Source organism: Delphinus delphis, chromosome 7 (assembly GCF_949987515.2).
Source record: "Delphinus delphis chromosome 7, mDelDel1.2, whole genome shotgun sequence".
Classification (NCBI taxonomy): Eukaryota; Metazoa; Chordata; class Mammalia; order Artiodactyla; family Delphinidae; genus Delphinus; species Delphinus delphis.
The window spans coordinates 93,305,598-93,330,793 of record NC_082689.1 but is presented as its reverse complement, the minus strand read 5'-3'; the positions used below and the strand labels follow the sequence as shown (position 1 = coordinate 93,330,793).

At 44.9% G+C, this 25,196-nt stretch overlaps 1 protein-coding gene across 1 annotated transcript in view; it reads right to left on the bottom strand.

Moving 5' to 3' along the window:
* LCT (lactase) overlaps positions 1–25,196 on the bottom strand; it is a 51,543-nt gene that overhangs the window by 9,873 nt on the left and 16,474 nt on the right. Inside the window, exons 6-11 of the mRNA XM_060016876.1 lie at positions 22,384–23,110; positions 11,032–11,677; positions 7,217–8,767; positions 6,302–6,570; positions 3,265–3,555; positions 908–1,106 (exon numbers count right to left, since the gene is read on the bottom strand). Of these exons, the coding sequence (XP_059872859.1) occupies positions 908–1,106; positions 3,265–3,555; positions 6,302–6,570; positions 7,217–8,767; positions 11,032–11,677; positions 22,384–23,110 (3,683 nt within the window). The remainder of the gene's footprint in view (positions 1–907; positions 1,107–3,264; positions 3,556–6,301; positions 6,571–7,216; positions 8,768–11,031; positions 11,678–22,383; positions 23,111–25,196) is intronic.

The window sequence follows — 25,196 nt, the reverse complement described above, 5'->3', positions numbered from 1 at the left end:
TAAACCAAAGTGTCAACCAAGGACCAATGGGAGATACATCTGGTAATGGGTCAAAGCAGATCTCCCTGTGGCTCTTTCCAGCTTTTACATGTAATCCCAAGGAATCACATAAATGAACACGAATTTACTCTCTAAGGCTCAGAGAATTGGAGGGTTCTCAAGGGACAAGGAGAGGTCCACAATTCCTTATTAAAAACTCTTAGGAACACAGCACTGTAAATCAACTATATACTTCAATTAAAAAAAAACAAAAAACCCAGGGTTTGATGTATTTTGGGATTAAAAGGTTTCTGTGTCTTGGAAAAGTAATAAGTTGCATATAACATAGTTACATATGACCCCAGCAGGGCCCAGGACAGCTCTCCACGATTAAGGACATTAATACGTCTGCTGCTGAACTTTTCCAATTTTAGCATATGTGCTGCCGAAACGAGCACTGCTCGTGCAGAACTTCTGAATGTTCACTCTAAGTGGGATGTCACCTCACATTGGTTCAAGTCAGGTTAAGCCCAGGTCAGCCAAATCATATATTGGAAACTTTTGCATTTTTGGAATTGCAAAAACCACTGTGGATCTCTACAGTCTGATGTATTGTCCTTTCCTATATTGATTAGTCCACACCCTTGATCTCAGGCAGCTTCCTATCTGAGGCAGATCAGAGGTAGAGAGAGAGCAATGAAGCCATTTGGATGTATTGAGACGTGAAGTTCATGTTCAGCAAAAGTGGTGTCAGAAGGGGGAAGCTCTGCTGCCTGCCAGGCAGCCCTGAGCAGAAGGCAGGGATTATGAAGCACTGCCTTCGGGCTTTCGTAGCCTCCTCCTCCAGGGCCACCTGGATTTCATGTCTTTGTGGTGCTGAGAATGCCACACTCCAAAGAGCTGACAAGGGGGGGTCTGGGACCTTTACCTGGAGCTGCTGTCCCATAGCCATAGCCCTGGTTAGCAATGACAAAGGGCTCGTTCAGTGTGATCCAGAACTTCACCTTGTCCCCCAGCCTCTGGAAGAGCACATCTGCATACTCCTTAAACCGCTGTACAACCGTCTCATTCTCCCAGCCTCCGATGTCCTGGAGTGCCTGCGGCAGGTCCCAGTGGTAAATGGTCACCTGTGAAAAAGCAAGATCAGCATTTCCATCAACCTCCTTTTCATGGGAAGCCAGCGATGCTGTATGCACCAGCGTAAATGTCTACTGCTAAAGCTGAGGATGAATGATGTGACAAATAAGCCTCAGGGTTCTCTGGCCGGAAGGGTAGGACAGCAGTGTTGAAGTGTGAGAAATTCATACCTCTGGATCAGAGAAGCCTGGGTTTGAGTCTCAGCTCTGCCACCTACCAGCCATCTGACCCCAGGCTCAGGCCCTGAGACCTCCATGTCCCGGAATCGTTGTGAGGCCGAAATCACATGGCAGAGGACACAAAAAGTGGCTGACATCCTGCCATCTCTTCAGCAAATGTTAGCTATGGTTGTAGTCAAGGATCAGAAATGCTAGAGCTTCAGAACCGCCGGGATAGACTGCACTGAGAGTCTGAGGCTCTGAGGCATTTTGCTTGTAAAGGGGCATCCCCATGGACATCTGTCTGGAGGTTCTTTCTGAGGACCTGGGAACCCTTTGCTGGAGAGGGGCCCCTATGGCCATGTCCGTGTGGTAGCCTTTCCTCTCTCCGGGTCTTCCCTTGATGCTCCTGACACACCCCCTCTTGGCCACGCCGGGGGTCTCCACTGTCCGCAGTCTCCACTGGGCTGCCAACCATCTTCAGCTCAGGCCCAGTCTCCCCCTTTGCCTGAAATGCCCTTCCCCTGCCCACCCACCCACCCAGACTGTCCTCTTTCTTCAAGACCCACACCTCCTTGAAGCTTTTTCCGGCCACAGCACTTTTCTTTTCTGCGGTGTCTCAATGCCCTTAAGAACTACAGGGAATTCCCTGGAGGTCCAGTGGTTAGGACTCCATGCTCTCGCTGCCAAGACCCTGGGTTCGATCCCTGGTCGGGAAACTAAGATCCTGCATGACACGTGGCACAGCCAAAAATAAATAAATATTTTTAAATCTATTTAAAAAAATAAGAACTACAAAATCATTAAGCCCTGAGTTCTGTTCTTTCTGATGTTGTGAATTGTTATGTGTAATGGAGCTCGTTTCCCCCCAGATCTTGGGCTCCTGCAGGGCAGCCACTGGCCATCCCCTCTCCATCACAGCTAGTGGTCACACACACTGTAATAAACGCCGCATGGATGATTTGTTCCTGCAGTGTTAGCAGTGTGAGAAGTCCAGGTAGCACTTTTATTTGTAAAAATCTCTGCTTTTGGGGTGGGGGGTGGGGGGGAGGGGTTAATGCGGAGATTATGCTCTGGCTGCAGTGCATAATCTCCAATCAATACAGCAGAGGAAACACACAGTATCATAGAACTAGTGCCCTCCAGCTGTTTATCATAAATGGCCCAGGGGAAAAGGAGAAGTATTCTTATGCTCCCAAGTAAAATGTAAAAGATTTGGTGACAGTAAAGAAGCCCACAAGTGAGCTTCTGTATTATTATTCATAATAACTCATGGCTTAAAAACACGTGCACTTTTGCCTCAGCAGTTCTGCTCCTAGAACCATATCCTACAGATAAACTTCCACCCTAGTGTAATTATGCATCTATGGTTACTCATTGTAGTGCTGGTTATAATGGCAAAAGAGTGGAAACATCACAGGGAAGAGTGTCCATTAATAGGGAAGTGATTAGAGAAGTAAGGTACAAACGATTACCACATAACTAAAACAAAGCAAAAAAGCAACAAATGAGGAAACTATGTATGGATATGGAAATATCTGTAAGAGCCCACCAGCCACAACTAAGGAGCCCACGTGCCACAACTAAATAGCCTGTGAGCTGCAACTAAGAAGCCCACATACCACAACTAAGGAGCCCGCCTGACACAACTAAGACCTGGCACAACCAAATAAATAATAAATAAAAAATTTTTTAAAAAGCAAGTATCAAACTGTATGTATCATACCATTAGGAAAAAAGAGGGGAAAAGGCATATACATACACATATACACATGCCTACTGGTCACATACACAAAAGGACATGAGAACCCAGCAAACTTGGTCACCTATGAGGGAAACATGGCTAGAGGTCAGCGGCAGAAGGAAAATCTTTACTGATCATTCAAAAATTAAATTTGAAAACAGCATTTTTTTCACACAAGAAATGTTCTCTCCAGCCCAACTGGCTCCCAGGGGACTTGGCCAAGGCCAGGTCAGGGCCCCATCTCACCTGGGGCTGGATGCTGGCAGCCTGCAGCGCGTCGATGAGCCGCATGTAGTAGTTCAGGCCCGCTTCATTGATGTATTTGGTAGTTCCGTCAGGGAGGATGCGAGTCCAAGAGATGGAAAAGCGATAGTGGGTCACACCCAGGTTCTGCAGGGCGACCACATCCTCGGCAATCTTGTGATAACTGTCACAGGCCACGTCTCCAGTGTCATCATTCCCAACTCTCAGTGGTGTGTGAGAAAACGTGTCCCAAATACTGAGCCCTTTGCCATCTGCTCTCCACGCACCTTCGATCTCAAGATGACAAGACATGGTCTAAGCAAGTCATGTAGTCAAGCCCTTCCCAGTCAGTGGGTGAGTCCTGACATAAGTCGGCATCACCTTCTCTGCCACCCCCCGATTTCTGAACTCCTACAGCTTCCTGTACATACTTTCTGAACATCACAGCACTGTCATGCTGCACTGCACAATCATCCGCTTGCTGACTGGCTTTCTTCCTACAAGACTGAGGTCTAGGCATTGCGTCTTTCATCTTGGTGGCCCAGCAGTCAATGCAGCAGTGTCTGGAGTATGGTGGGTGCTCACTAAAAGTTTGAATGAACAATTCCACATGCCTCAACCCCAATCACAGCCAAACAAATCCCAATGATGCCAGATGTAGAGGCAGAGTTTCTAATCAGGATGTGTATCACTGTTTCTGTGCCTCCTTTTCCTCCTCCCACCTAACCTATAAACTGATCACAAGCCACTGGGCAAATGCCTACCTATGGGCTTAGGTAGTCTGAGAGGTGTAATTTCCATAATTTACTTTAAAACACTTAAGCATATATAGTGTGATACTGTGTGATTGGCTGCAGCTAAGGTAGTGCTGGCATTCTCAGCAAGAAGACATGTCCAGGCTTGGCCTGCACAGCCCCTCTGAGAGTGGCAGGCCCTAGGTCAGCGGGAGTGCACCCCGTGTGGCCCATCTGGGTGCAGGAGATGGCTTGGTGGTTGGGAGACTAGTTAATGCAGGGGGACTAAGAAAATAAGTGACTATGTTGAAGATATTAGGAACTAGATTTCTCATCATTGGAGAAAAGAGATACAAATATGAAAAGTGGGAAGGCCAGCATTAACCCTGTAGAGTTGGATTGCAATGGAGGTATCTGTGTTTTTTAACATAAAGATTTGGGTGGATGTAGAACTAGATATATATGCACGTGTATGGGTGTGTGTGTGTGTGTATGTGTGGTGTGTACACACACATGCATTTCCTAGCTCTGTCCACTGAGCGGGCCTAGAAGTAATGACACCCCAGTAGCAGTGAGCACACCTAGCACCCAGGTCTTGGTTTCTAAATGCCCTTATCCAATAAAAGGAACCAGGGCTCATTAGAGAAATGGCTGATTACAGGGCCGGGGCAGAAAAGATACAAGATGAGCCTGGAACATCTTGTTGCACCAGAAAGAATTAACAGAGTGCTCAAAGAATGATGGGCCATGTCAAAAGGACACAGGGTCCAGCTAAAGGACAATCCACCAGGCAAAAGGTGGACGATTTAAGCATCTGCATACATAATAATAGCAAAAGTATAACCCATTGGAAAAAAAATAGGACTTCACAAGGCCATACTGATGATATATATCAATATATATTTACATATAAGTAAAATGTAAATAAGTAGGAGAAAAGACAAAGCTTGACCTTTCTTTTGAATGCCACCTAATAAATATAAAAGCAATGATGAACTCAGAAAATCACCATTTGTGAACTCTCATAGTAATAAATGATTCAGGCCTGCAACCTGTGCCCTAGAATAAGTCCCTAACCCTAGCCCTAGAATAAGTAAGTCCAGCTATAAACCTGTGGGGCAGTGGTTCTCACCCAGGGACTATTTTGTCTCTGAGGAGACACTTAGCAATGTCTGCAGACATTTTTTTAGTTGTTACAGCTGGGGGAGGAGTCTACTGGCATCTAGTGGGTAAAGGCCAGGTTTGCTGCTAAACATCCTACATGTGCACAGGACGGGCCCACAACAAAGAACTATCCAGCCCCAAATGTCAATCAGACCCAGCTGGAGAAACCCTGCTACAGAAGATTCTGTCTCCCTGGAGCAACAGGATCCTGTCTCTGAAATCTTGGCATTTCCTCAAGTGCACCTTTCATGTACAGTGTTGACCAGAGCACCGAAGAGGACCAAGAGCTGAGGTTTTCTCCAGGCCATGGAATAGGATACATGAATAGTTCCTGTATTAGTGTGCTTAGTTAACATATGTCTGGATATGGCAGAATTTGGTCTGAGACTTCATTATACCTTGGTAGTCTGGTCGTCTGGGGGTAGCTACCTTCACCTTCCTCAGAAACATTTTCAGCAGCTATGGTCACCTAGAAAAAATCCAAGGGCTGAGCAACCCAGAGTCAAGTCAGCTCAGACCACTGACCCCACCCAGGTTCCACACTGAGAATACAAACCCCTACTCCTGTATCAAAGAAAATAAATGGAGGAAGAAGATGTAAGGCAGGGTCACACCCCTAACTGCCTGGGCAAGTCACTCTTCGTTTTTTATCTTTCTTTTTTTTCTGAGGAAAAGTAAATCCTCATATTTTCTGTATTAGTGAGCTTCATTTAGCATGAATAAAGTAGAGGTATGATGTTATTAGGACATCAGAAAACGCCCAGGCCCATGTGATAGCCATTTTGATCGAACTGTCTGCTGGGAAGAGACTAGGTGAGAAATAAAGGCATCCAGCTGAGAATCTTCATATTTGCATGTCTTTGCCTAAGTATTTCTTCCAGGCTCCACCTGCTCCATCTGGCCTGCTAACACCCATCTCAGCACAGCCCTTGTAACTGTGATGGCCCACCTGAATTTGGGGATGTGAAGAAGCCAAGCTGTCTGGGAAAAGGGCTTCCCAGACTCCCCTCGCAAGGTAGCCGTACTTCCCTCCCACAGGTCTATAAAAATCCACTGCTCCCACCTGCCCTCTCCAGCCCTGACCCCAGAGCCTGGCACATAGTAGGTTTGCTGTAGATGGTGAATTGTCCTGAACTCCTCACCTGATATGAAGCGGTAGCCACACTCCAGCTGAAGCCCTTGGGAAACTGTCCATAGAGAAACTCGTCTTCCTTGGGCAGCGGCATGCCGTTACTGATGATGACCTCCGTGTAGTACCTGGCAGAGGCTCTTGCTGTGCGAGGCCTGTTCACGTTATTGAAATCAACATGGTACAGTCCGAACTTGACCGTGTAGCCATTTAGCCACTCAAAACTGTCCATCAGGGACCATGCAGCATATCCTCGAAGGTCGACACCGTCGAGCCTGTAGGCTGGGAACGTTCCACAGACAGCAGAGGAGAGCTTTACACCAGGAGGACTCCTCACTGCAGGTAGTCCTAAACCACCAACTTGTGCACACAAGTAATGTGTGCCCTGATAGATCATCTTGTCTCTTTCTTTTTGTCAACACTGATGCCCCCATAGCAAGTATTAATGACTGATCTTTGCAAAATCAAATTCTTTTGTTGGGGTAAAGGGACATGTCTGAAATTCAAGAGTCTCAGCCTACTTTAGAAGTTAAATACAGAAATGTGAATTAGAGAAGAGTTTATTGCTCTAGGGTGCATGGAACCCACCAGAATATAAGCTCCGTGTCAGCAGAAAGTTGTTTATTTTGTTCACTGCTGTGTCCCCAGCACTTAGAATAGAACTTGTCACATAGTAGTTGCTCAATAATGAATGAATGGACCCATGAGAATACTCCTGTGGGACCCTGTGTGTACATTTGGGGAGATGGCCATTGCTTTTTTCAGATTCCCAAAGGGATATGTAACCCCAGACCGGGAAAGAATTATGGAATTAGGGTATAAAAGGGAGACCTGTTGATGGTGTGTAATCCACTCTGCCAAACCATTTCAGGCACATGACATGTGGACGTTGGGAGATTTTGTAAGGGGGACATGAACACTCACGTACCTTTCAAAGCTTCATTGATATAGGTTTTGTGGTAAAATATCCTATTGGTATCTTCCACTTTCGGATCTGTCAGCCCTGCTCCGTTTTCAGTGATGTAAATGGGGACGTCCCCATACTCTTCCTTGATCCAGTTGAGCAGTCTTCGCATCCCCCAGGATGCAGCTCTGTTCACTGCCGTGGAGGGCCAGGAAGAGTCTTCCCTCTCGGTCAGCTCCCGATCATCTTCATAGGAGGGCGGGTTTAACCTGGGTGTTGCATGCTGCACGATTCTGGAGGAGTAGGTGTTGAGGCAGAACACGTCGGCCGTAGCTGAGATGTACCTCTTCTCTTCCTCAGTGAAGCTGGGCAGGCGGGAGGTGGCTAAGTGCTGTAGTTCACTCCTGTTCCCCACTTTCCACTTCATGGCATCGGGATAGTCTCCGTTTCGGAAGATGGGGTGGGCGAACCAGCCCAGTGAGAACTGCAGCATTCGGTCAGCTGCCTCCACATCCCTGGGGACCCCCGGCGACTGGGGCTCTGCCCAGTGTGCACCGAGGCTCAAAGAGATGACCCCCTTCTGCTCTTGCCTGTACTTCTCATCGTAAGTGTGATAGACTCTGGCATGAGCTTTGATGATTGCATGGCCAATTCTGTAAGGTCCCCAGCCTGGGTCGTTCACATTTGGGGGAAATTTCCCTGAGCCATACCCCAACCATGCCTGGGATGTGGGGTCGTTAAAAGTCATCCAGAACTTGACTCTGTCACCAAAGGTCTGGAAACAAAAGTCTGCATAGCTGTTAAACAACTCAATCAAGGAAGGATTCTCCCAGCCTCCAATATCCTGGAGGGCCTGGGGCAGGTCCCAGTGGAACAGTGTCACCATGGGAGAGATGCTGCTTGCCACCAAGCCATCAATCAGCCTGTTGTAATAATCAACACCACGTATGTTGACAGAAGTGTTTCTTCCAGTCGGGAAAATCCGAGACCAGGAGATGGAGAAGCGATAGGCCTTCACCTTCAAAGCTCGAAGCATGTTCAGATCAGCATCCAGATGGTTATAGCTGTCACAGGCTATGTCTCCAGTAGCACTGTTTTTCACGTTGCTCCCTGGTGTGTGGGTAAAATTATCCCAGATGCTGGGGCCTTTGCCGTCAGCATCCCAAGCTCCTTCAATCTGATAGGCTGACGAGGACACGCCCCACAGGAAGTCATCCCGGAACGTGCCGTGGTAGAACAAATCTCTTTCAAACTTGGGTTGGTTGGAGAACTTTTCCCAGACTACTTTAGCCTTGGAGGGTACCTCGGATGGAAACGTGAAGGCTCTGATTTGCTGGGGGACGTTTGCTTTACTGGATGGTGGCAGTCTTTTTACTACCTTGGTGAGGAAACCGTTCTTTTCAATCATGCTGGTGAAAAAGTAGGCAGATTTCCTGGGAGTCCTTGGCCTGCTGCTGTCGTTGAAGTTGACATGGTACAGCCCAAACCTCTGGCTGTACCCAGAGGGGCCTTCGAAGCCGTCGATGAGGGAACGAGCAATGTAAGATTGAACATCCACTGAGTCCTCCTTGACAGCTGTGGAGAAAACCAAAATTGGGATTGTTTTAAAGTCTGTTACTGATGTTGCCTTTTATTTTTATTATTTTTAAAATAGAGGTGTCTATTTTGGGGTTTGTTAGCACTGCAGCCCGGGAGACACAGAGTCAGGAAGCACTTGAATTGTGTTCCACTATAAAATGGGGGACGCTTATAAAGGCAAAAACTGCAAGGTTACATAAATTGTTTGTCGAGAATTAGGATTGGAGCTGGCAAGAAGTAAGGGTGTGTGTTAAGCAAGGATTGGTTGGGGTCTGAAATGATGACAGAGTTGCAAAGGGCTGATGTTACTTTTAAAAGGTTTTCCTTTTAACATGAAAGTTCGGGAGGTGACTTGGGTTACCCCCAAGATATTAACCCTTTTTCCTCCTCATAACAAGTAAAAGGAAAATCCGTAAGACCCACACAAAACATCAGGCCACATCTGTGGCCATAAGTCTCAATCGAAAGGTGTGTCCCTACCTTAAAATGAATAATAAAGAAAAAGTGCCCCATCTGCTAGTGTCAGGACTCCTTGGTTTAATACAGAATACATAAATCATTTAATCTTTAAAAAATATGCTTTTGTTTTTTCTTCTTTATGTTTAGTAATATTGACATGAAATAATCACGCATTCCGTTTTTAAAAGGAGAAATAAAGCCTAAAAAAATGTATTCTCTGATTCAGTGGCTTGAATTGTGGTCCCCAAAAAGGTATATCCAAGTGCTGACCCCTGGTACTACCGATGTAACCTTATTTGGCAAAAGGGGTTTTGCAAATATAATTCACTAAGTTAAGGATCTCAAAACGAGACCATCCTGGATTAATCAAGGTGGGTCCTAAATTCAGTGAAGCATCATCATAAGTGACATAGGGGAGAAGGCCATGTGAAGGTGAAGGCATAGATTGGAGTCATGCAGCCACAGCCAAGGAAGGCCTAGATCCCCCAGAAGCTGGAAGAGGAAAGGAAGGATTCTCCCTCAGAGGCTTTGGATGGAAAGTGTTCCTAGTGACGTTTTGATTTTGGACTTCTGGCCTCCAGAACTGTGAAAGAATTAAAAATGTTCTAGTGAGTCAACCAGGAGTCAGAGCAATAGCTGTGGATGACTGTGTAAGAGGTAGGTAACGTCGCTCATTCACTCAATAAATAATTTAGTAGGCACCTACTTTATCCCACGCTGTGCTAGGCTCTGGGAACATAAAGATGAATAAAAGCCTCATAGGTTAGTGGGCAGAAGGAATTGCTGAGCCAGAAACAGAAGGGCCTATGGCTCCACTCACTGGATGTCTGGGCATATCATTTAATCTCTCAGAGCATAGGTTTTCACAGTTGTCCCATGAAGATAATATCTGCCCCCATTTACTGAACAAGGCCGTTTCAAGGATCACTTGAGATAATGTCTTAAAGGGATTCCTTGATACTGAGGAGAGTACAGGTGAAGTCTGACCTCACAAACAGTGGGATGTAGGTCTCCATTCCTTACTGCAGTGCCCAGGGCAGGGGTCCCTTTTTAACTCTTTCTCTTTGATTCTAGACAAGGCCTCGAAATCTTCTCAACACAGCCCTCTAGGCAGACAGCTAGCCACTATCAGTTGATTAGGACTGACGTACTGAGATGAAACCTATTTGCCGCTCCTTTTTACTTGAAATAAAAAGACATATAAGGTAAAAATGAGACTGTAGATATAGGTTAAGTGGACAAAAGTGAATGATGTGGAATGTAGATTTCATACCCCGTTAAAGGAAATGAAGATCAGGCCAGGCTGGAGCGATGGGGGAAGATTTAATGGGCTGGAGTCCCACGCTGAGTGTCCTCATGCCACCCTGTAATGCCATCATCACCATATATTGCACTTTTCTGTCTGTGTCCCTCTGTAGACTCTGAGTCCCCTCTGGGAAAAGAAGGTGTTGGTTCAATATGATACCCCTACTGTCTTGCACAATGTCTGGCATGTAATGGGCACTCAATAAATATTTGTTAACTAAATGTGTTAAAAGATGATGAGGCTTGATGGACAGATAGGACTCAGATAGGCCGAGTGTAGAAGGGAGCGCTGTAGGCACTAGCAATATAAAAGTAAAGGCTTGAGGCCTTTGAGGGAGAGAGTTAGGAGGCTGATATGAAGGACTCACACTATTACTACAAATACTACTTTTTGGCTTCATTTTCTTGGGAGACTGTCTTTGTCCCTCAAAACAAAACTCTGAAGACTTGATGAAGTACCACCCACGTTCCAATCACCAGCATATCCACATTCTTACCCTTGAGCACCTCGTTGATATATTGATTGAAGTAGTCAATTCTCAAGGAATCATTGATGAGATCTTCACTTTCCCCTATGGGCATGCCATTCCCAGCCAGGTAGATTGGAACTTTGCCTCTTGTGTATTCCAAGGATACAAACTGCAACAGCCTCCTTATACCCCAGGGTACCACACGAATCCAAGGGGATTCGGTCTGGGGCCACGCAGGGTCCACGTGTTGGGAGAAGCCTCCAATGGTATCATAGCTGGGGACGCAGGTATCTCCTTGGGCCTTGCTGATGAGGCGGGAAGTGTAATGGGACAGACCCAGAAAGTCAGCGGAGCCCTTCAGGAGCTGCTTCTCTGCCTCGGTGAACTTAGGGAGCTGGGCCACAGGACTGGGGCACTGTTTGTTTGTCTGTTGGATCTGGGCTCTCAGGGCAGCCGGGTAGTCTCCATCCACAAAGATGGGGTGTGCAAACCAGCCCAGCATGAAATGCAGGAAGCGTTCAGAGGCTCTCCGGTCCTCAGGCCTCCCTGGGGACAGGGGCTCTGCCCAGTCTGAGTTCAGTACAATGCCTACCCGCCCCTGCTGCTGTGGGCGATGTTGGCTGTTGTAGTGGTGCCAAGCCCTGGCATGAGCCTTGAGGACCACATGAGCCACCTTGTGAGGAAGAAAGAAGGAAATACAGGTCTTAGTGACAACAACAGCACCCACAAGCCAATAACAAGTCAACAACAACAATGTCAGCAAGTTGACACCAAAGTCAGTAACGGTAGCAAGTTAATAAAGTCAACAGCAGCAATGTCAGCAACATCCACAACTGTGTCAACAAGTCAATACCACCATCACCAGGTCGATAGCGACAGCACCACAACCACATTAACAATAACAGGTGTCAATGGCTTATCTTGTGTGATCCTCACTTATGTGGCAAGTACAAATACTATTACTATGATACAGGTGAGGAACACAGGATCCAGAGAAGGGGAGAGCACAGGCAGTCTGACCCCAGGCCTGGATCATCACCCAGTTCCTCTGCCTCTGTCCTCAGTAAGTGCTTTTTTTTTTTTTTTTTTTAAATTTTTGGTTGCATTGGGTCTTCATTACTGTGTGTGGATTTTCTCTAGTTGTGTTGAGCGGGAGCTACTCTTTGTTGCGGTGTGTGGGCTTCTCATTGCGGTGGCTTCTCTTGTTTCAGAGTACGGGTTCTAGGCATGCGGGCTTCAGTAGTTGTGGCACGCGGGCTTAGTTGCTCCACAGCATGTGGGATCTTCCCGGACCAGGGCTCGAACCCGTGTCCCCTGCATTGGCAGGCGGACTCTTAACCACTGCGCCACCAGGAAAGTCCCAGTAAGGACTTATTGACTAGTCCACAACTAATTGGCAGGGGCAATCACTTTAGTTAACACACAAAAGAGGGGGAAATTATTTCTAGCCTTCCTGTTCTCCTTTCTACTTAATGAAGTCTAGGAAGAGAAACCACAACCAGGATCTGCTGTAGACTTAACTCATGGTCTTACAAATGTCAACATCTTTCCTTGGTGGAGCACCAGGAGAAACGGCAAAGGTGGGGTATCTGGAGTATAACAAGCCTACATCTGAATATTGACTCTATCACTAACATGCTCAGTAAACTCAAACCATCTTCTCCCTCGACTTCAGCTTCCTTGTCTGCAGGAAGTGGGTAATTATGGATCCATCCAGGAGGATTCAATGCAACTGTGTACATACAGCACAGAGCAGAAACTTGGAGTGCAGGAGGAGGTTTGCTACCGCTTAGCACCTTTTTCTTTTCCTTTTTATCATGTGAAGATGATGACACCTATGTTTGAAGAATTTTACACCCAAAACGTGCTCTAGGAAGAGAAGCTCCTGACTGCTTCTAATGTCCCAAATGTTAGTTCTTAACTGGGTGGGTCCTAATCTCCAACAGCAAAGTGTGCTCCTTTCCAAAAGGCAGGAAGGCTTCCCTTCTAAGCTTGCTGGTGTTGGGGCAGGGTGCTCAGTGGAATACTAGGCAACCATCAGAAACAATCACTGTGATCATGTAATGACATGGAAAAGGTTTAATGACATTTCAAGTAAAAAATGGGCACTAGAATGATAATGTGTCGGTGTATAGATCATTGTATATGTCTTTGATTGTAACAAATCTGCCGTGCAGGTGGGGGATGTCGATAACGGGGGACGCTATACATGTGTGGGGGCAGGGAGTAAATGGGAAGTCTCTGTGTCTTCCACTCAGTTTTGCTGTGAACCTGAAACTACTCTAAAAAATAAAAAGACACATGCACCCCTATGTTCACAGCAGCACTATTCACAATAGCCAAGAGATGGAAGCAACCTAAATGCCCATCAACAGACGAATGGATAATGAAGATGTGGTACATATATACAATGGAATACTACTCAGCCATAAAAAAGAACAAAATAATGCCATTTGCAGCAGCATGGATGCAACTAGAGATTATCATACTAAGTGAAATAAGTCAGAAAGAGAAAGACAAATACCATGTGATATTATATGTGCAATCTAAAATATGGCTCAAAAGAACCTATCTACAAAACAGAAACAGACCCACAGACATAGAGATCAGACTTGCGGTTGCCAAGGGGGAGGCGGGGAGGGAGAGGAATGGACAGGGAGCTTGGGGTTGGTAGATGCAAACTATTACATTTAGAATGGATAAACAACAAGGTCCTACTGTATAGCACAGAGAACTATATCCAATCTCTTGGGATAAATCATAATGAAAAAAGAATACTTAAAAAAGAATATCTAGGGAGCCTGAACCAAGATGGCGGAGTAGAAGGACATGCTCTCACTCCCTCTTTTGAGAACACCAGAATCACAACTAGCTGCTGGACAGTCATCAACAGGAAGACACTGGAACTCACCAAAAAAGATACCCTACATGCAAAGACAAAGGAGAAGCCACAATGAGATGGTAGGAGGAGTGCTATCACAATAAAATCAAATCCCATAACTGCTGGGTGGGTGACTCACAAACTGTAGAACACTTATACCACAGAAGTCCACCCACTGGAGTGAAGGTTCTGAGCCCCACATCAGGCTTCCCAACCTGGGGGTCCGGCAACGGGAGGAGGAACTCGTAGAGAATCAGACTTTGAAGGCTAGTGGGATTTGATTGCAGGACTTCGACAGGGCTGGGGGAAACAGAGACTCCACTCTTGGAGGGCACACACAAAGTAGTGTGCACATCAGGACCCAGGGGAAGGAGCAGTGACCCCATAGGAGACTGAACCAGACCTACCTGCTAGTGTTGGAGGGTCTCCTGCAGAGGCGGGGGTGGGGGGGCTGTGGCTCACCATGGGGACAAGGACACTGGCAACAGAAGTTCTGGGAAGTACTCCTTGGCGTGAGCCCTCCCAGAGTCTGCCATTAGCCCCACCGAAGAGCCCAGGTAGGCTCCAGTGCTGGGTCGCCTCAGGCCAAACAACCAACAGGGAGGGAACCCAGCCCCACCCATCAGCAGTCAAGCGGATTACAGTTTTACTGAGCTCTGCCCACCAGAGCAACAGTCAGCTCTACCCACCACCAGTCCCTCCCATCAGGAAACTTGCACAAGCCTCTTAGATAGCCTCATCCACCAGAGGGCAGACAGCAGAAGCAAGAAGAACTACAATCCTGCAGCCTGTGGAACAAAAACCACTTTCACAGAAAGACAAGATGAAAAGGCAGAGGGCTATGTACCAGATGAAGGAACAAGATAAAACCCCAGAAAAACAACTAAATGAAGTGGAGATAGGCAACCTTCCAGAAAAAGAATTCAGAATAATGATAGTGAAGATGATCCAGGACCTCAGAAAAAGAATGGAGGCAAAGATCGAGAAGATGCAAGAAATGTTTAACAAAGACCTAGAAGAATTAAAGAACAAACAATCAGAGATGAACAATACAATAACTGAAATGAAAACTACACTAGAAGGAATCAATAGCAGAATAACTGAGGCAGAAGAACGGATAAGTTACCTGGAAGACAGAATGGTGGAATTCACTGCTGTGGAACAGAATAAGGAAAAAAATAATGAAAAGAAATGAAGATAGCCTAAGAGACCTCTGGGACAGCATTAAACACAACAACATTCGCATTATAGGGGTCCCAGAAGGAGAAGAGAGAGAGAAAGGATCAGAGAAAATATTTGAAGAGATTATAGTCGAAAACTTCCCTAACATGGGAACGGAAACAGTCACCCAAGTCCAGGAAGCGCAGAGAGTCCCATACAGGATAAACCCAAGGAGAAACATGCCGAGACACATAGTAATCAAATTGGCAAAAATTAAAGACAAAGAAAAATTATTGAAAGCAGCAAGGGAAAAATGACAAATAACATACAAGGGAACTCCCATAAGATTAACAGCTGATTTCTCAGCAGAAACTCTACAAGCCAGAAGGGAGTGGCATGATATACTTAAAGTGATGAAAGGGAAGAACCTACAACCAAGATGACTCTACCCGGCAAGGATCTCATTCAGATTCGATGAAGAAATCAAAAGCTTTACAGACAAGCAAAAGCTAAGAGAATTCAGCACCACCAAACCAGCTCTACAACAAATGCTAAAGGAACTTCTCTAAGTGGAAAGCACAAGAGAAGAAAAGGACCTACATAAACAAACCCAAAACAATTAAGAAAATGGTCATAGGAACATACATATCGATAATTACCTTAAATGTGAATGGATTAAATGCTCCAACCAAAAGAAACAGCCTTGCTGAATGGATACAAAAACAAGACCCATACATATGCTGTCTACAAGAGACCCACTTCAGACCTAGGGACACATACAGACTGAAAGTGAGGGGATGGAAAAAGTTATTCCGTGCAAATGGAAATCAATAGAAAGCTGGAGTAGCAATACTCATACCAGATAAAATAGACTTTAAAATAAAGAATGTTACAAGAGACAAGGAAGGACACTACACAATGATCAAGGGATGAATCCAAGAAGAAGATATAACAATAAGAATTATAAATATATATGCACCCAACATAGGAGCACCTCAATACATAAGGCAACTGCTAACAGCTATAAAAGAGGAAATCGACAGTAACACAATAATAGTGGGGGACTTTAACACCTCACTTACACCAATGGACAGATCATCCAAAATGAAAATAAGGAAACAGAAGCTTTAAATGACACAATAGACCAGATAGATTTAATTGATATTTATAGGACATTTCCATCCAAAAACAGCAGATTACACTTTCTTCTCAAGTGCGCATGGAACATTCTCCAGGATCCTGGGTCACAAATCAAGCCTCAGTAAATTTAAGAAAACTGAAATCATATCAAGCATCTTTTCTGACCACAATGCTATGAGATTAAAAATGAATTACAGGGAAAAAAACATAAAAAACACAAACACATGGAGGCTAAACAATACATTACTAAATAACCAAGAGATCACTAAAGCAATCAAAGAGGAGATCAAATAATACCTAGAGACAAATGACAATGAAAACACGATGATCCAAAACCTATGGGATGTAGCAAAAGCACTTCTAAGAGGGAAGTTTATAGCTATACAAGCCTACCTCAAGAAACAAAAAAAATCTCAAATAAACAATCTAAACTTACACCTAAAGGAACCAGAGAAAGAAGAACAAACAAAACCCAAAGTTAGCAGAAGGAAAGAAATCATAAAGATCAGAGCAGAAATAAATGAAATAGAAACAAAGAAAACAATAGCAAAGATCAATAAAACTAAAAGTTGGTTCTTTGAGAAGATAAACAAAATTGATAAACCATTTGCCAGACTCATCAAGAAAAAGAGAGAGGCCTTCCCTCGTGGCGTGGTGGTTGAGAGTCCACCTGCCGATGCAGGGACACAGGTTCGTGCCCCAGTCCGGGAGGATCCCACATGCCAAGGAGTGGCTGGGCCCGTGAGCCATGGCCGCTGAGCCTGTGTGCCCGGAGCCTGGGCTCCGCAGCGGGAGAGGCCACAACAGTGAGAGGCCCGCGTACCGCAAAAAAAAAAAAAAAGAAAAAAAAAGAAAAAGAGGGAGAGGACTCAAATCAATAAAATTAGAAATAAAAAGGGAGAAGTTACAACAGACACCACAGAAATACAAAGCATCCTAAGAGACTACTACAAGGAACTCTATGCCAATAAAAGGGACAACCTGGAAGAAATGGACAAATTCTTAGAAAACTATAACCTTCCAAGACTGAACCAGGAAGAAATATAAAATATGAACAGACCAATCACAAGTAATGAAATTCAAACCGTGATTAAAAATCTTCCAACCGGGCTTCCCCGGTGGCGCAGTGGTTGAGAGTCCGCCTGCCGATGCAGGGAATGCGGGTTCATGCCCTGGTCCGGGAAGATCCCACATGCCGTGGAGTGGCTGGGCCCGTGAGCCATGGCTGCTGAGCCTGCACGTCCGAAGCCTGTGCTCCACAACAGGAGAGGCTACAACAGTGAGAGGCCTGCATACCGCCAAAAAAAAAAAAAAAAAAAAGTCCAGGATCAGATGGCTTCACAGGTGAATTCTATCAAACAGAGAAGAGCTAACACCCATCCTTCTCAAACTCTTCCAAAAAACTGCAGAGGAAGGAACACTCCCAAACTCATTCTATGAGGCCACCATCACCCTGATACCAAAACCAGACAAAGATACTACAAAAAAAGAAAATTACAGACCAATATCACTGATGAATATAGATGAAAAAATCCTCAACAAAATACTAGCAAACAGAATCCAACAACACATTAAAAGGATCATACACCATAATCAAGTGGAGTTTACCCTAGGAATGCAAGGATTCTTCAATATATGCAAACCAATCAATGTGATACACCATATTATCAAATTGAAAGTAAAAACCATATGATCATCTCAATAGATGCTGAAAGAGCTTTTGACAAAATTCAACACCCATTTATGATAAAAACTCTCCAGAAAGTGGGCATAGAGGGAAACTACCTCAACATAATAAAGGCCATATATGACAAACCCACAGCAAACATTATTCTCAATGGTGGAAAACTGAAAGCATTTCCTCTAAGATCAGGAACAAGACAAGGATGTCCACTCTCAGCACTATTATTCAACATAGTTTTGGAAGTCCTGGCCACGGCAATCAGAGAAGAAGAAAAATAAAAGGGATACAAATTGGAAAAGAAGAAGTAAAACTGTCACTGTTTGCAGATGACATGATACTATACATAGGGAATCCTAAAGATGCCACCAGAAAACTACTAGAGTTGATCAATGAATTCTGTAAAGTTGCAGGATACAAAATTAATGCACAGAAGTCTCTTGCATTCCTATACACTAATGATGAAAAATCTGAAAGAGAAATTAAGGAAACACTCCCATTTGCCACTGCAACAAAAAAAAATAAAATACCAAGGAATAAACCTACCTAGGGGGACAAAAGACCTGTATGCAGAAAATTATAAGACACTGATAAAAGAAATTAAAGATGATACCAACAGATGGGGAGATATATCATGTTCCTGGATTAGAAGAATCAATATTGTGAAAATGACTATACTACCCAAAGCAATCTACAGATTCAGTGCAATCCCTATCAAATTACCAATTGCATTTTTTACAGAACTAGAACAAAAAATCTTAAAATTTGTATGGAGACACAAAAGACCCCAAATAGCCAAAGCAGTCTTGAGGGAAAAAAACGGAGCTGGAGGAATCAGACTCCCTGACTTCAGACTATACTACAAAGCTACAGTAATCAAGACAATATGGTACTGGCACAAAAACAGAAATATAGATCCATGGAACAAGACAGAAAGCCCAGAGATAAACCCACGCACCTATAGTCAACTAATCTCTGACAAAGTAGGCAAGGATATACAATGGAGAAAAGACAGTCTCTTCAATAAGTGGTGCTGGGAAAACTGGACAGCTATATGTAAAAGAATGAAATTAGAACACTCCCTAACACCATACACAAAAATAAACTCAAAATGGATTAGAGACATAAATGTAAGACCAGACACTATAAAACTCTTAGAGGAAAACATAGGAAGAACACTCTTTGACATAAATCACAGGAAGGTCTTTTTTGATCCACCCCCTAGAGTAATGTTAATAAAAACAAAAATAAACAAATGGGACCTAATGAAACTTCTAAGCTTTTGCACAGCAAAGGAAACCATAAACAAGACCAAAAGACAACCCTCAGAATGGGAGAAAATATTTGCAAACGAATGAACGGACAAAGGATTACTCTCCAAAATATATAAACAGCTCATGCAGCTCAATATTAAAAATACAAACAACCCAATCCAAAAATGGGCAGAAGACCTAAATAGACATTTCTCAAAGAAGACATACAGATGGCCAAGAAGCACATGAAAAGCTGCTCAACATCACTAATTATTAGAGAAATGCAAATCAAAACTACAATGAGGTATCACCTCACACCAGTTAGAATAGGCATCATCAGAAAGTCTACAGACAACAAATGCTGGAGAGGGTGTGGAGATAAGGGAATCCTCTTGCACTGTTGGTGGGAATGTAAATTGATACAGCCACTATGGAGGACAGTATGGAGGTTCCTTATAAAAACTAAAAATAGGGCTTCCCTGGTGGCACAGTGGTTGAGAGTCCGCCTGCCGATGCAGGGGACACGGGTTCATGCCCCAGTCCGGGAAGATCCCACATGCCGCGGAGCGGCTGGGCCCGTGAGCCATGGCCACTGAGCTTGCATCCTGCAACGGGAGAGGCCACAACAGTGAGAGGCCCGGGTACCACACACACACACACAAAAACTAAAAATAGAAATACCATATGATCCCGCAATCCCACTACTGGGCAAATACCCAGAGAAAACTATAATTCAAAAAGACACATGTACCCCAATGTTCATTGCAGCACTATTTACAATAGCCAGGTCATGGAAGCAACCTAAATGTCCATCGACAGATGAATGGATAAAGAATATGTGGTATATATATATACAATGGAATACAATTCCTTTTCATAAAAATGAATGAAATTGGGTCATTTGTTGAGATGTGGATGGATCTAGAGACAGTCACACAGAGTGAAGTCAGAAGGGGAAAAACAAATATCGTATATTAATGCATATATGTGGAACCTAGAAAAATGGTACAGATGAACCGGTTTGCAGGGCAGAAAATGAGAAACAGAGGTAGAGAACAAACGTATGGACACCAAGGGGGGAAAGCAGTGGGGGTGGTGGTGGTGGTGTGATGAATTGGGAGATTGGGATTGACATGTATACACTGATGTGTATAAAATTGATGACTAATAAGAACCTGCTGTATAAAAAAATAAATTAAATGAAATTTAAAAATTAAAAAAATAACTGTTGTCTATCAGATTCAGAATAAAGACTAAATACCTAAAAAAAAAAGTCTGTATGTGTATAACTGAGTCACTTTGCTGTACAGCAGAGATTGACACAACGTTGTAAATCAACTATACTTCAATAAAAACAACAACAACAAAAAGAAAACAAGGGCACTAAGCTGAGTGCACACTGTGACTACACTATGAATGTAAGGAAGCCATGACTGGAAGGAAATACTAGTAGAACTATGAAAAAGATCTTTTCTTGGAAGTTTTTCCTTAATGGTGTCATAATGTTTTATAAATAAAAGGAAGAATTGAAAGAGAAAAGTGAGGTGGGGCTTCCCTGGTGGTGCAGTGGTTAAGAATCCGCCTGCCAATGCAGGGGACACGGGTTAGTGCCCTGGCCCGGGAAGATCCCTCATGCCGCGGAGCAACAAAGCCCGTGTGTCACAACTACTGAGCCTGTGCTCTAGAGCCCGCGAGCCACAACTACTGAGCCTGCGTGCTACAACTACTGAAGCCCGCGCGCCTAGAGCTCGTGCTCCGCAAAAAGAGAAGCCACCGCAATGAGAAGCTCACGCACCACAACGAGGAGTAGCCCCCACTCGCTGCAAGTAGAGAAAGCCCGCACGCAGCAACGAAGACTCAACGCAGCCACAAAAAAAAAAAAAAAATGAGGTGGACTTTCTCATAAAAGTCTCTGTAGAAAAGTCTCAGGAGCCACGGCTGTAGGGATAAGAAGCCTAAGGTGTAAAGGCTGGGATGAGTTTTACAACAAAGAGACAAACAGAAAGGTTCAAGCTTTCCCCTTTCAGAAGTGTTCTCTGTCTCCGTGGGTACAGTCACTTGCTGAACAAGAGCAGAATGGAAGCCTTGACTTAAGTGTTATATTTTGGCATTTCACTGAGTCATTTATTCACAGTATTCCAGCTCACTGTCGTTGTGGGTATTTTGAATTGTTCTCTAATTTTCTAATGGACAGTTAAGTGTCTTGATGGCACTTAACATCTAGCCTGGGGCCCAGTGAATGCTCCTCTTTCAGAAGAGAAGAGAACCCAAAAGGTGCTGGGGGAAAGCTAGACTAATTGTCCTGAAGAATGCAGCCAGGGAAGCTGGTAGGTTTCCTGGGAGCTTTTGAAGAAAAAGGGAAATGATGGATGGGACTCATGTTAAGCCATTTTAAATTTTGTCTCAAGGATACACATCACCTTCTTGTTGAAATGATACCCTGATTGCCCTCTGGAAAGACCACCCTCCCCCACCACCACTTCCCTGTCTCTCAGCCAGTGTGTTGAGGGGTAGAGCTGGGACCTGGGTCAAAACCAATCAATGCCACACAGTCCCCTAGCCTAGACCCAGTGACTGGTTCAGGGATGGGCACGCGACCCATGCAGAGACCATGAGCACGGGGAGAACTTTCCTGGGAACGCCAGAACAGAGGCAAGCTGTCTTTTCTGTTTTCTGCTGATCTTGAAATATGAGAGAAGGATTGTGGCCATCTGGCTACCAGCCAGCCCAAGAATAAAGCCAGTGAAGGGAGCAAGAGAAGAAGAAAAATCGAGTCCTGGTAACATCATCTGTGGTCTAATCAAGCTCCACTCTGATCAGCTAAAACTAAGACTCTTCAGTTTCCAGAATTCAGAAATTCCCTCCTTGTTTAAGTCAGTTTGGGTTGGGTTTTCTGTCACTTGCAATTAAGAGTCCTGGCTGACATGGAAAACTTGCTTTGGAGTCAAGGGACTTGGGCTCAAATGTTGGCTTCACACTGCTAACCCACTAGCAATGTCATCACGACCAATTGCTTCTCCTAAGCCCCGATTCCCTCATCCATCAGAGCCGTTCTGAGGAGGTGGCAACAATTTTTAAAGTGCCAGAATAGTGTTTGGACAAATAAGGTGATTAAGAATTTATGGTTTCTTCCCTCCCTCCCTCTGATTTCCTTTAAAGGAAAAAGAAAGGAAAGACTTGCTGATGGGAAGGTAAAATAAACATTTTTCCAACCCAATGTCCTTTCTCTTCCAACAAGTAGGCATTGCAAGGATGGGAAGTACCTTAAAAGAGGCCACCCCTGGGTCGGAGATGCCTGGTGCGTGTTGGCCGGTGCCGTAGCCCGCGTAGCTCATCACCCACGGCTCGTGGAAGGTCACCCACAGCTTCACACGGTCCCCAAATGTGGAGAAGCAGAAGGCCGCATAATCCAGGAAGATATCCACCATGCTCTCATTCTGCCACCCGCCGCGATCCTGCAGGGCCTGAGGCAGGTCCCAGTGGGACAGCGTGGCCATGGGCTCAATATGCGAGTCCAGCAGCCTGTCGATCAGCATGTTGTAGTAGGCGACGCCCCGGAGGTTGGGGCTCTGCCCCTGCCCGGTGGGGAAGATGCGGGACCAGGAGATGGAGAACTTGTAGACCTGGGCCCGGAGGCCACGAAGCAGGGCGACGTCAGTGCCCACCTTGTGGTAACTGTCACTGGCCACCTCTGGCGTTGCTTGGCCCTTGCCGGTGTTCTGGTGCCCGACTCTGTCCCAGATGCTCGCCCCTCTTCCGTCCTCGGCCCAGCCTCCTTCCACATTAAAAGCCCCTGTGGAGACGCCCCAGAGGAAACCCTCAGGAAAAACATCCTGCAGGAAAGCATCCCTTTCTGCCCTGGACTGGTTGGCAAACATTTCCCAGACTCTCTGATAGGCTGAGTGGGGCAGAGAGGAGTCTACTACTGTCTCCGGGTCCAGCTGCAGGAGAGTCTGGAGGGTCAGGTTGTCAGTCAGAGAACAAGACCAGCTGTAGGAGTGAAGTAACATAAAGGGACATAGTATAAGTAATGACTCTGTAAGTTACAAATGCCCCCAGACCGATGAACAGTGACAATGTGTTTAATCAGTAAAGATTCCAGAAACACCGACCCAAAGTCATGGGCAGCAAGTAGATGGGAAAATTACTATTATTGTCTCTTCTTAGGTGAGTTATCATTGCTCCTGCATGAGTGAAAATACTGTACCAATGCTACTGTTTGCTATATTAGATCACCCTTGAATACAGTCTTCAGTTCTGATGAAAGTTTTTCTTCTTATAATGTATATTTATAAAACATAGCTAATAATAATGACTTCAATTTACTGAGACTTTTGATTCTATGGTGACCACTATGATAAAAATGTATGTACATTATCTCATTTAATTTTCAAAATAAGTGTACAAGATAAGTACTACATTATTTATCTTCTTCCTACAGAGGAGGAAACTGAGACTTAAAGAAATGAGTAACTTTGGGCATCAGGGGGCCAGCAGCTACTTACCAGCTGGTACAGAAATATTTCAATAATTGAATGGTACATCTCTACTGATGTGTACCACTCAAATGTCAACCCTGACTATCACCTCCTTTCTTCTTCATGCTGCCTGGATTATGGTCATAATGGCAGGAGCTCAAGCATCCATCCTGCACCATGAGGTAGAAGTTTTGTTAAGAATAACAAAGCAACAAGATAGGAGCCTGGATTCCTTATGATTTTTACCCACTCTAGACTGTCCATCTTCAGGCTTTATTTATATCAATAAACTTACATCTTGTTTTTTTAAAAAATGAGAACTCCTCCTAGATTACACAGCTTGCAAATGGTACAGCACAGAATCTGTGCTTTTAACCACATATCACTATGTATGTGTGTAGATGTGTAGACATTTATGTGCATGTTATGTTTTATTTCAGAAATAAATGTATCTGAAATAAACATCAGAAATAAACATAGCTGAAATAAAGCATAACATAAAAATGCTATTCTCAAACACAATGAAGTCTGATATATTCTATTTACTTCTAATCTGTTTTCCTTCTCTCTCCTTCCTTCCTCCTTCCCTCCGTCCCTTCTTTCTTTATTGTTTTCTCTGAGTCCTGTCCTGCAGGCTGGAAAGCAGTGCGTGATAACATGCAGCAGTTACACCAGCAGAGGGCAACCTTGAGGAAGGATTGGTGGAGGTGGGTGTGTTTGGCCTGGAGAAGAGAACACACATGAAGAGAGGAAGTGGAGTACAAGAGCATCTCCCTGTCCTTGGGCCATCGAGGGGCTGACACTTATACAAGGTTGGCCCAGAGCACAGAACCGGTAGAAGTGACGGAGACACTGCAGAAAGACCTCCCTCCCGTGGAGTGGAGCCTGGACCTTCCAAACTTAAGCTCCTCCTATTTTATTAAGCATCAACTCATCCGCATTTGGTAGAAAAGTGGTGAGGGGAAATGATAGCCTATAGTTGTGGATTACCCAAAACAGATGCATGACTCTGGAGCACACCAGGGGCATGGAGGGGTGCCCACTCAGCTGTTCTGACCCAACCCTTCTGACTATGACCGTCCTTCTGGCTTGGGTAAGAAGAGGTCTTGAAGAAACAAACTGCCCCTGCATAACACAGAACTTGCCATACAGGCCTTGGAGCTGGGAGTCCTGGGTTTGCCTAACTTGGGAAGAGATTTAGCACAGAAAGTCTCTATGCCCAGCCCTCCAGGTGCCCCTCCTTCAGCCACCCCTCACCCCCCACTCTAAGGCACCTCAGAGCATCCCAGGTAATGCTCTTTTTCCCTCCTCTGGGGAGCAGTGCTGTATCTCCTGCCATACTCTGTGCTAGAATCACTGGCGGGCCTCTCTGTCTCACTTCTGAGGCCTAAAACACTCCGACAAGAAAATGATGCCCATCCTCTCAGGACGCGCTTCCACCTGCCCCTGCAGGTTCTCCTTCAACATTCACCTGAGTGAGAACCCCCCGCCCCCACTCTCGGTTTAACGTTAGCCAATGTTGGATCTTCCCTGCATACAAGGTACTGAGAGATCAAGGTGTTAGAGAATCCTGGAGCCGGTGTCTCATGTCATCTTGT